The following is a 12,121-nucleotide window of genomic DNA, read 5'->3' on the forward strand; positions in this document are numbered from 1 at the left end:
CTGAAATAAGTCCTGGAGCTGTGCTCCTCTATGTCCCCACTCCTCCACTAAAAGACAGGAAAATACAAGCGACTAAATTCCAAATCCCCCACAAAAACCCGTAGATCTGGTGAAGCATGGCCAGATGGTGAGAATGAAAGAAGATCTGTAGGAATTTTAACTAGAAGGAATTTTAGCTAGAAGGGGTTGTAGAAGCAGCTGTAGTTGCTTCTACCTCGACACTGTACATACTAGACCCTTTCCGACTTTTGGGGCCTGCCAGTTGAACTGCAAACAAAACAAAGCAAAACCTTACCCAAGAGGCTGGAAGGGGAGTCAGTTTTTCTAGAAGTGCAAATGAAGCAAAATTGTGCAATCTGAGAATGGCGCGCTGCACAGGTTGGCAATATGGTGGTAACAGATGTGGGGGGTGCAGCCACTCACGCCTGCTCACTTCCCCTCCTTCCCCCCTAAATTATAGCCATTCACTCAAATCTTTCCTATGCCTGTGCAGTGCATGCAAAGCTCCTCAGCGGATGTACTTTACTAGTTGGTAGATAAGTTTCACTATCTAGAAGGTAGGAAAGAAGAGCCACCTGGAGGGTGTAAGGCCTCAAATTTTGCATTCAGGACATCGTTTTAATTTGTGTTTTTAACCATCTGTTTCTGTTGAGGTTCTTTGGCAATAAAAATACACACATACATAAATCATCATCATAGCAATAATAACATTATTTATTATCATTAGCAGCACATTCAGTGAAGGGCTGTAGCTCAGCGACAGAGCATCTACTATGGATGCATAAGGTCCCAGGTTCAACCCGTGGCATCTGGGAAAGATTCCCCATCAGAAATCCTGGAGAGCTGCTGCCAGTCAAGTGTAGATAATACTGAGCTACATGAACCAATGATCTGACTTGGCATAAGGTAGTTTCCTATTATCATTTAAAAAAATATTATTATCCTTATTGTTACTATGATTCTTAGTCGCCTTTCTTGAAAATGACCCCAAGGTGACTTACAGGTAACATACCATCTGTAACACACCTAACAAGCTTTATCCTAACCATAGTTTGCTATGATGTCCATATTGGCAAACTATGGTTGGTATCCACCCTCCCAACAAGAACGATAAACCATGGTTTGAAGTTGGTTTCTGGAAGACACATGTGAAAAGGGAGACCGTGAGCTTCTGTGGTGTCTTTCTGACCATCCAAACCATGGTTTGGAGGATCGTCTGAACTGTGCATTTGGCTTAAGACTGCTTACTTACAGTCAGAGCTGCTCTTTTTCTTTTTAATTGACGCTCGAAGCAGATCTGTCCCTTCTAATGTCTCTTGGAAGCGCTGGGCCTTCACCTCATGGAACCATTCGCCGGTCACAAATTTCTTCTTCTTCTCATCTTTCAGAGAGCCTTGCAATCGCCTACGGAGAAATGAAAGGCAAACAAACGCCAGAGTCATGCACTTATGCAATAGACAAGAGGCACACACATATTCCAGTTTATATTTTACACGTAACAGAATGTGAACAATCATGCCCAAATGTGGCTGAATGTGCTTTAACAGAGTCACAGAACAGAAGCATTGACTCTGAATGCTCATTAATTGAGTTCATAGACTCAAGTCATGGAATCAAAGAGCTGGAGGGGGGCATCATAGGCTATGAAGTCCCACTCCCTGTTTAACCCCGAGCCATCGCATCCTCAGCAGATGGCTGTCTAGCCATTGCTTGAAGATCTCTAGCAAGAGAGAGACACCACCACCCGTTCTATTGTTAAACTGCTCCTACTGTCAACAGATTTCTCCTAACATCCAACGCTCTGCCACTGGATCTAGTGCGAGCGCATGGGTGACTGCTCTCCATCAACTGACATCGGCTGCAAATTTAAGACTGTGTGCTTGAACTTGCTTTTCCCCTCTTCCCTCCTGCTCTTTTTAAATTGTTGGCAGGACTGTGGCTTAGTGGTCAGGGCACAAGTTTCTTTTTATTATGCAGAAGGTCCTAAATTCAATCCTTAGTATCTCCAGTTACAAAAGGATCAGGTAGTAGAAAAGAATTTTTGCTAGAGATCCTGGCGATTGGCTCCTTGAGTGCATGAACAAATGCTGTGACCTGGTCTGTGGGCAGAGAAACGGAAGTGGTGGGGGGTGTGTGAAGATACATTCTACAACTATTTTTCAGGGGTGGGGCTCATCATTAGCAGTGGCATTAGTATAGCTTTCCTTTTTTTCATAAGGTTCATCTTCTTTTTGCAGTGCCGTGCAATGCCGTTGCTCTTTGTGACTGCTGTTAATTTGGTTTACATTTATAGTCCAGTCATGTTCATGCCCTGCACAGTTTACCATGGCTTATTACATGTTGTACTGAGCTGTATGTAACCCGCCCTGGGACCTCAGTGACTGTGTTGGGTGTTTGGCCACCATTTCACCATTCTGCATCCTCCACAATGCCCTGGACTTGGCATGGTTCCAGATCACTGGAGTGTGCGTGGAAGAGGAAGCCACCACAATCAAACAATCAATCAATCAATCAATCAAAATAAAAACATATTTATAGATCTGAGAAGTGGAGATGACGTTGTAACAACTATGGGCCTAACCTCTATCCATCATATGAAATCTAAAGCTAGCAAACCCCCTTGTAATGACTTTTTGCCTGTGATAGTAGAAGAATCCCAGCCAAGAAACCTAAATGAGAGAGACTGCTCCCCAGTGAGGAGTGGAAAACACTCTTCCTCTGAACAAGTTCTGACCTCAATACCAGAAGAAGAAGCACTAATTACTACATTTTATTCACTTCCAGTTGAGAAGCAACAGTTTATTATTGCTAGGCTACAAAAACTGTTAAATAGGTTAGTCTATAACGATACTTGTCAGGACCTGCACCCAGAATCTACTAACATTCTAATCCCAAATCTAAAAGACCATCGGAGACCTTTTACTTCTAATCCTTCTAAGGAAAACATTGTCAACAAACACTCAGTAATTACATCATCTATTCAGGAGAAATCCTTTGAGTCATTCCCCTCCTTACACCTTTTGGATCCCCCAATTTCCTCTTGTGTAAAAGAACTGGATTTAATCCAGCTGGGCTACTTTCAAAACAAGGTTCAAAACGTCACAGCAGAAATCAGTTTATTACCCTCACCTTCTGTACCAGCCTTGAGGGATAAGGTTACTCCCCAGTCAGAAGCACACGTGGCCTCAAATTGTATAGTTGCAGAGGAACTTCTGACAGAACTAGACCCTTCAGGTGAACACCTCCTATTTCCACATGATTGGGGCCCTTTAAATTATGGGAATCACAGAAACAAGGGCAAAAGAATTTGTTATCAAGGAACTTTGGTTCCCAGATCTTTTTGTGGCCCAGTTAAAGAGGAAGGCCAGGGTTGCCTATCCACTGTTCCACATTCCAATAGTGTCATACCTATTAAGGTCCTGTCATGGAATGTAGCAGAATGGCTCTCTAAACTAGCCGATTAAAACGTCAAAGACTTTTGTGCCCAATTTCAATTTCTTTTTATTCAAGAAACTTGGGTTGCTTCAACAACCTTTTCCTCTCTCCCTGGGCATGCTGTTTACACCCTCCCAGCAATAAAATCAGACAGGAGAGGACAGTCTGGAGGTGGTCTGGCAACTATAATTTCAGTCGATTATAATCCAAATATCACACAGATTGATCTGGGTTCTAGTAGTAATATCTTAAGTATCCAAATTGTCTGGCCTTCAGATTTAAAAGTTTTCCTGATAAATGTGTCTTGTCCTCCTCAGTATTCAAAGTATTAGGGTATTTCAGTTTGGAATGATCTAGATCAGGTTCTTTCCTCTTTATATCAGTCAAATCTCGATCCTTTCATTTTAACGTCAGGCGACATGGATGCCAAGATAGGACCAAATAAATTTAAAATAGGGGAGAAACTGGGGCTGACACTGGAAGATCTGACTCCTTTTCCTATTAAGAACTCAAAAGACCTAGCTATCAACACAGCTGGCCAATCTCTTTTTGCTCTTGTCTTCAAGTTCCATTTATATATATGTAATAGGACAGATAGAAGCCCAGAATCGGAGTTATATACGTATATTGGATCAAGGGGTAAGAGCGTTATAGATTTTATGATCCTTTCTCAACCACTTGTTTCTTACTTTGAGACCTTTTAAGTTCTTGCCAGAGAGTGACCATATGCCAATTCCATCTCTTTTCTCCATTCCAGTCCTTCCAGAGAACCTGACAGTTCAAGGTGACAAAAAGATTCGCTGGAATGGGAAGGTTCAAGAAGGAATAAATCTATTTTTAACATCACCTAGGATATTAATTTTAACGGATCGACTTTTGTCCTCCTCAGAGCCCTGGGAAAAGTTTTAATAAAATAGTGAAAGAAACCATGCCTCTTGTGGTTAGCTCCCAGTCAGTTAGACAGCCAAATCAAGGTTGGTTTGATGAGCAGTGTGTGGCTCACAAAGATATCTTATCAAGAGTTACAAGGAAATTAAAGAAAGTGGACTCTTTAGAAATTTTCAACTCCTACATACCTCTCCGTAGAGAGTATAAAAATTTGCTGCATTTTAAAAAGGATAAGCACATACGCCAGTTGAGGATGGAGTTAGGTTTGGCAACCTTGAAAAAAAACTCAGCTAGATTTGGACCTTGGTGACAAAAGCGGGCTCCATTGATAATCAAATTACTTCATCACAATGGTACATATATTTTTCGTCCCTTTTTAGTCAGTCTATCACCAGGCTAACTTCAGATATTCCCCAAAATATAGGCTCTTTACTGCTCTCCTCCTGCCCTGAATGGGACCCTGTAACCTCTGACGAAATATATAATTTGATTAACTCTCTGCCTGCAAAAAAAAGCTGCAGGAGAGGATATGCTTCCTGCAGAATTGTTTAGATCAAATCCTGCCTGGTGGTTTTTGCTAAAATGTTCACCTATGGGAAAACACCTCAGGGTTGGGGAATAAGTATAGTTGTGCCCATTCATACAAGAGGTTCTAAGGCGGATCCAAAATTTTTTAGACCGATTAGCTTGCTCAGTGTTGTTGCTAAATTGTATTCTAAATACTTGCTATGCAAATTGGAATCTTGGGCTGCTGAGAACTCGGTCATTGCCAAAGAGCAGGCAGGGTTTATAAAGGGAAAGTCCACAATAGATTAGTGCTTTATTCTTCATCACCTGATTTGGAAATACTCCCAAGGTGGCAGAAAAGAGCTTTTTGTTGCCTTTATGAATTTTACTTCTGCCTTTGATCTTATTGCCAGAGGCTGGTTGTGGCAAAAGCTATCTGGCACCAGTATTGACAGACGGTTATTGTATTTAATATAAATGTAGCACTCTAATACTTCTCTCAGGGTAAGGCTTGGGGCAAATAGATTACTATCAGAAAATATACCAACCAGCAGAAGAGTACGCCAGGGATGCCTCTTGGCTCCCTTCCTTTTTAATTTTTATATCAATGGCATTTGTTCGTGATTTGAGTAGTTCAGAATATTTTCCAGTTTCCGTTTTAGATGCCAAGCTCTCTGTCCTCTTGTATGCCGATGACATAGCTGTGATTTCCACTACATTAATTGGGATGCAAAGAAGTCTGAGTACATTTTGTTCAAAGGAGCATCTATTTATCAATCATGCCAAAACAAAAGTGGTGGTTTTGGTGAGGAAGAAAAAAACTCATGTTTGGAAGTTGGATGATAAACCCATTGAACAACAACATAATTGCAGATACTTGGGTTTAATGCCGAACTTTCATGGAAGTCACATCTGGATACAGTTAAGTTGAAATCCTCCCATTCTACACAATCTTTTATGCGTTTCTCTAAGTTCCAAGGAGGGAGCTTGGTTGTACCTGCAGTTGAGGCATTTTGGAAGAAGATAGTCCCACAACTGCTGTACGGTGCAGAGCTCTGGGGGTATACAGATGTCTCTTCTCTCGACATAGTGCAGAATTCCTTCATGAGATCCCTGTTAACTGTCCCTCAAAGTACACCTGCATTTCTTTTGAGGGCAGAAACAGGGCTATATTCTATTCACTAATAGGCAAAAAACATTGCGGTTTAAGAATGTACCTATAGCCAACAGATATTTCTATAAAATTTTAAAAAGCAAGGAAATTGGGCAGCTATAGTGAATGCACCAGGGGAGCAGGAGACCTGACCTCCTCTCTGAGGCTCACATTACCAAATTCATCCAAGCTACGCAGGAAGTGGATTGGACTGTGAAAGACCAACCCAAATTGTGTTTGCATTTTGACAAATTTGTAGGGCAGTACAATCTCTCAGAGAGGAGGTCAGGTCTCCTGCTCCCCTGGTGCATTCCTGGAAGGGCAGAGGGGAGGGGGGATGACAGCAGGAAGGACAGGGAGGGGAGAAGGACAGGTTTGACCATTGGCATGTTTATTGAGTTCAGTGGGATTTACTCCCGTGCAATCATGCTTAGGATAGGTGAAACTGACCGGGGGGGGGAGGGAGGGACATTTCTACCATTGCTTTCCTCTGAGGCTGAGAGCCAGTGACTGGCCCAAGGTCACCCAGTGAGCTGCATGGCTGTGTGGGGATTCAAACCCTGGTCTCCCAGGTTGTAGTCCAACAATGACCTGGGGGAGGGGCAGGGAGGGTAAGAGGAGGGGGAGGAGAGGAGATTGAGTGGGTGGGCACTGGGCAGAGGGGAAGCCCCTTTCCTTTCCCAAAGGAAAACTTTGTGAACAGTATCATTGCTTTTCAGCATTTCTCCCACCTTTTTATTCTACAGCAGGCACATGTAGCCTCCCACCCAAATTTAAACCAAAGCTGTCCCTGGCCATATCCACACCAGACTGCTATTTCACTTTAGGCAGTCATGGCTTCTCTCAAAGAATCCTGGGAAGTGTAGTTAGTGAAGGGTGCTGAGAGTTGCTAGGAGATGCCCTTTTCCCCTCACAGAGCTTCAGTCACAGCAGCTGACTGTTAAACCACTTTGGCCACTGGAGCTCTGTCAGGGGAAGAGGAGTCTCCTCTAAGCACCCTTCACAAACTACACTTCCCAGGATTCTCTGAAGGAAGCTATGACTGTCTCACGTGAAATCAAAGTCAAAGATTAGCCAAGCCAAGCAGCTGTAAGTCTGGCTTTTAGAAAACTGACAGTTGGTTCTTACTGAGCATGCCCAACATTATCATTCAGTTCAATGCAACATTTCTTAAATTAATTAAAAACCAGCCAGGCATTTTTCAAACTTTTAAACTGCAGAAGATGAAGGTCAGAGTATGGGGCAAGGTCAGTAACAGGATTACAGGTACTATGTGAACATGGCTGATTTTTAATGAATTTCAACGGATTATGAGAACTCAGAGAGAAAAAGGTCCAAAAGGGGTCTGGGTTTTTCCCCCCTCTCTCTTTAGATTTTGAATTCATGATTCTTTCTGACTGTTTTGTGTATCACCATGAAAATTTAGAGGGTTGTTAAGCAAGCGTTTCTAAGTTCAGGACTATCAGTTTTGTAACGTTTTGTTCTGAAATGAACTTATGGGAAGCATCAGAATGGCATGGGGGGTATTTTCAATTTAACATTGTGGAATGTGAAAAATCCATGCTGGCTATAGTATACAGCCACTCTTGTTGCTGTATAATAGAATGTTGTGCTCATGCTTCACTTGCCTTGTATTGGCTGAAGTTGGCTTGTATGAATGATTTGTGGCTGCCAAAGAAATGCTTTCTAGAACAACTGCAAACTCCAGCCCAAAGCTCCTGGGTAAATTCTGTTAAATCTACTCTGTCTGCTTATGGGATCAACACGGAAGTTTTACCTACCTTCTCTTCTGCTAGAGTTAAACAGCTGTTCAAAGAAATAATCCATCTTTATTCTAAACAGTGGGACTTCTATTTAGTTACCCAAAAGTCATATTCTATTTGGTATCCACACTATGACCTGGGAGACTAGGGTTCGAATCCCCACACAGCCAGGAAGCTCACTGGGTGACCTTGGGCCAATCACTGCCTCTCAATCTCAGAGGAAGGCAATGGTAAAACCACCTCTGAATACTGCTTATCATGAAAATCCTGTTCATAGGGTCACCATAAGTTGGGATTGACTTGAAGGCAGTCCATTTCCATTTTCCATATAAAACAACACTTGACATGGAGCAATACTTCACATTTCTAACAGTGGCACCCCTGAGAAAATCATTCACAGCTTTATGACTTCAGACTATGCTCTTTGCTTTTCTGGATGGGAGGTTTTCTAACATTCCAATGCAACAAAGAGTTTCTATCTGTCAATCGGGTGAAGTTGAGGACATTACATATTATTTACTAAGCTGCCCCCTATCTAAGTCCCCAAGGTTAAAATTTATTTCCTACATCCTTCGCTCCTTGTGAAACAGACCTCCCCTGGAGCAGATATGTGTTCTGCTAGTAGGCAATGATATATTTATAACTCAGATGGCATAGTTTGCTCCAGGGCTGTGGAGTCGGAGTCGTGGAGTCAGAAGCAATTTTGGGTGGACTCCGGCTTCAAAATAAAGTTTGATTGACAAATTTTTAAGATATAAATTCAAAATGTCAAAGAAGCTTCCCATGAAGTCAGCTGTAGTTGAGCATTTCACCATAACTCAAGATGGAAAACATATTGTGTGTCAGTGTGTGACACAGGACCCAGATGAAGACAAATGCTGTGATGCCAAGATCAGTGCATATTCAGGCAGCGATAAAAATGCTCCTATGAGGGCTTCCAGTTTAAAAAGACATTTACAGACCTTTCCAGGGCTGTGGAGTTGGAAGCAATTTTGGGTGGAGTCGGAGTCAGAGAGTAGAAAAATAGAGGAGTCGGAGTCGAAGGTTTGGCGTACCGACTCCACAGCCCTGGTTTGCTCTAGCTGCTGGAAAAGTAAGAGTTAGATACCAAAAACACCTTGTGGGGTGAGTGGGATGTGCCCAGCGCTATTATGACTGTAGTATTTATACACTAAGTCATGGGGTAGGTCAGGGTATCTTTCGGTTGGGAGAGGAAATTTTATTTAAAATGTATTGTTCTTTTACTATATGTTGTTGAACTATGTTTTGTTGAAATATGTATTTTAATACGTATTTCGTATTTTCCTTTTACATAACTGTGGTAGTCTAAGGCTCTGAGCAATAAAGATTCATTTCATTTCAAATAAAAAATTGTTGGTGAATGTTTGGAGAAAATTTTGCATAGTGGCCTTTTTTCATGTGTGTGTGTATATGTGTGAAAAGTAAAATTCAGAAACATTTTGTTCAGAAATGAATTCTGAGAAATTTCAGCTCTAGAATCTTTAATCTTGATAGTTTTCTATCAATACAGGGCCCTCTCCATGCTTTCAGGAACTCTGCAATGCCAGAATACCCAATCATCAGAAGAATTTCCTATACATGCACAGCTGAATGAGTGCAAAATCTCTTCTAGGCATGGGGGAGAAATTCAATTTAATTTGCGTTTAAAGCTGAATTTATCAAATTTGCACTTTCCGAAACAATATGAGAACTGAAACAAAGCCATCTTTCAAAATTCGCGCTTATCTGAATTTTATGATGCAGTTCTCCAACCAATGTTTACAAAACTGCATATATTTGGGGTAAATGTACATAATGAATAAATTCATGAAAATAACTTACACAAATGCATTACATTATGAGAAATTGCTTGCAAAAATGTGTACACTACTGAAAACTGCAAACAAAACTGTGTTTATTCATAGAAATTCACACTAAAATGCTGAAGAATTTTCATGAGAAATTTTAGAAAAAATTTTTTCTGCAGAAATGTAGAGAACTGAATTTAAGATTTGAAAAGTAAGAAACTGAGAGAACCAAGATTAACAGATCCTTCCATCCCAACTCTCTTCTGACATTCAAACAAAGACATGTTTGCTGGGGAAAAGAGGACTGTAAATTGCTGTGGAGGTACAGAGATTTAATCTGTATTAAAGCCTGCTTCTTTCAACTCCTGCAAGCTATTCATGTTATGACGCAGAGCTTGGACCTTCAACTTTGTATTGTTGTACTGATGTGTTGCAGTTATGTTCAGGTCTTTGGGCTGAATGATAACATTTTTACTAAGATGGCGATTTGTTACTGGGCCAAATTCAAAGTGTTGCTATAAGCGGTCCATCTAGCTTAGTATTGTCTACACTGACTGGCAGAGACTCTCCAGGGCTTCAGAAAGGAGTTCCTCCTAGCTGAAGTGCCAAGGATTGATCCTGGGACCTTCTGTGTGCAAAGCAGGTGCTCTACCATAGCTTGGGACCAATTTATTTGAAGGACCACCTTATCCCATACGTCCCCACTCAACTGCTTCCATCTGCGGAACTGGCATTTTTACAAGTGCCACATAGTGTTCATTTTGCACTTGCAAGAAATCTATCTTCTACAGGCAAAGGCCATAGCTCAGTGGCAGAGCATCTGCCTTGCATGAAGTAGGTCCCAGTTTCAATCCTCAGCATCCCCAGGTAGGGCTGGGAGAGAATCCTGCCAGAAACCCTAGAGAGCTGCTGCCAGTCAGTGTAGACAATATTGAGCTAGATAAACCACAGTCTGACTTAGTATAAGGCAGCTTCCTACGTTCCTAGCATAGCAGCACCTACTTACTGATACGAGGCAGGTGCTTTCATTGTACTGTTTTCCATGTCTGCTAAAAACCAGTTTTATTGTGGAGGCAAGCCTACCTAGACATCTAATTTTATTGTGTATATTTGTTTTAAAAACATTCTGATGCTTTTATTACATCTACTGGTTTTAAAGTCTGCTTTTATTGATATTTTTAATGAATATTTTACAACATTTTACATACATAACCCGCTCAAGGTATTTTTCAATTAAGCAATAAACAAAATGAATAAAAAATTAAGGATGCTGGTTGGGGTGAAGCCACTTCCCCTCCCTCCTGTACACCCATTCATTCTACATGAAGAGAACTTCTGCCAGGGAATTGTATCTTGTGGTCTAAACCAAGAATGGAGTTGGCCAAGTCGCTATGAACAGCTGGATCATAGCTTCAAGAGGACTTTGCGTTTTGGGGGATATTCCAGACCCCGTCTCCAATTATGCAGAGTTACTAGTCCCAGAGCAGTTTAACAGTCAATCCCTGCTCTCAGGGAACTCTGAGAATTGTAGCTCTGTGAGAGGAACAGGAATCTCCAAACAACTCTCAGTGCTCTTAACAAACTACAGCTCCCAGGATTCTTTGACTGATAAAGTGGCATCATAACTGCTTTAAATGTCTGGTGTGGATGTGGCCTAAGTGAAGGACTACGGCTGGGGAAAAAGCGCAGGAGAAACTTTCAACACAGCACGAGCTGAGCACTACAGCTGCTGTAAAATCCTTCACAGAGAGACTTGCCTAACACCAAATGTTTTTGTTTTGTTTTGCTTTTTTTTTGGCACCAGACAGAAAACATTTTTTATTTGCCCAGGACTTTCAGCATGACAGTTGGCTGGTTTTAATTAGATCTCCCCCTTGCACCCCACTTCTGTTGCTTTTATTGGTTTACTGACTTTTTATTGTGTCACTGCACCTTGACTATTTTGCATTTTATTGTTTTATACCTGCGTGTAAATATTGGACTTTAGTGCAAGATTGTTTGCCCCTCTGGGAGCTGATTTTCAGCAGAAGAGCAGCATTCAAATTTTGAAGAGAAACAAACAGACAGGGGAGGTGTCATCTGTGTCAGGAACAGGGGACGTTTGGCAAACTAGATAAGCTTTCGCCAGCTTGGAGCCTTCCAGCTGTTTTGGACTACAACTCCCATCAGCCCCAGCCAGGCTGCTCTAGCTATTGCTGGACTACAACTTCAATCATCCTTGGCCATTGGCTATGCTGGTTGGGGCTGATGGGAGTTGGAATCCAAGAAACATCTGGAAGACTACTGCTGTTGCATCCCTGACAAGCACAAATCCATGAAACAGCAGCCATAAGCACAGGCACCAGCAGGAGCTGCCTTAGACCAGGTCATACTATTATATAGTGTGGTAAAATGGGCCCATCAGCATTATACATTTAAAGTAGTATCATACTACTTTAATATTGGTGGACAGCAAAAGATGTTTAAAGATGTTCTCAAAGCTAATATAAAAAAAGTAACATAAGCATCGTGAACTGGGAAGCCTTAGCCCATGAGCATCCCAATTGGAGGTCGGCCATTATCAAAGG

The 12,121-nt window shown here is 41.6% G+C and overlaps 1 protein-coding gene across 2 annotated transcripts in view; it reads right to left on the bottom strand.

The window, feature by feature from the left end:
- The window catches only part of LOC133371321 (synaptotagmin-like protein 2), a 92,490-nt gene that overhangs the window by 52,069 nt on the left and 28,300 nt on the right, over positions 1-12,121 (bottom strand). For both annotated transcript variants that reach the window (XM_061598615.1, XM_061598616.1), the window contains one exon: positions 1,253-1,404. In XM_061598615.1, coding sequence (XP_061454599.1) covers positions 1,253-1,404 — 152 coding nt within the window. The remainder of the gene's footprint in view (positions 1-1,252; positions 1,405-12,121) is intronic.

The sequence above is a fragment of the Rhineura floridana genome, chromosome 16 (genome assembly GCF_030035675.1).
Source record: "Rhineura floridana isolate rRhiFlo1 chromosome 16, rRhiFlo1.hap2, whole genome shotgun sequence".
Lineage (NCBI taxonomy): Eukaryota > Metazoa > Chordata > Lepidosauria > Squamata > Rhineuridae > Rhineura > Rhineura floridana.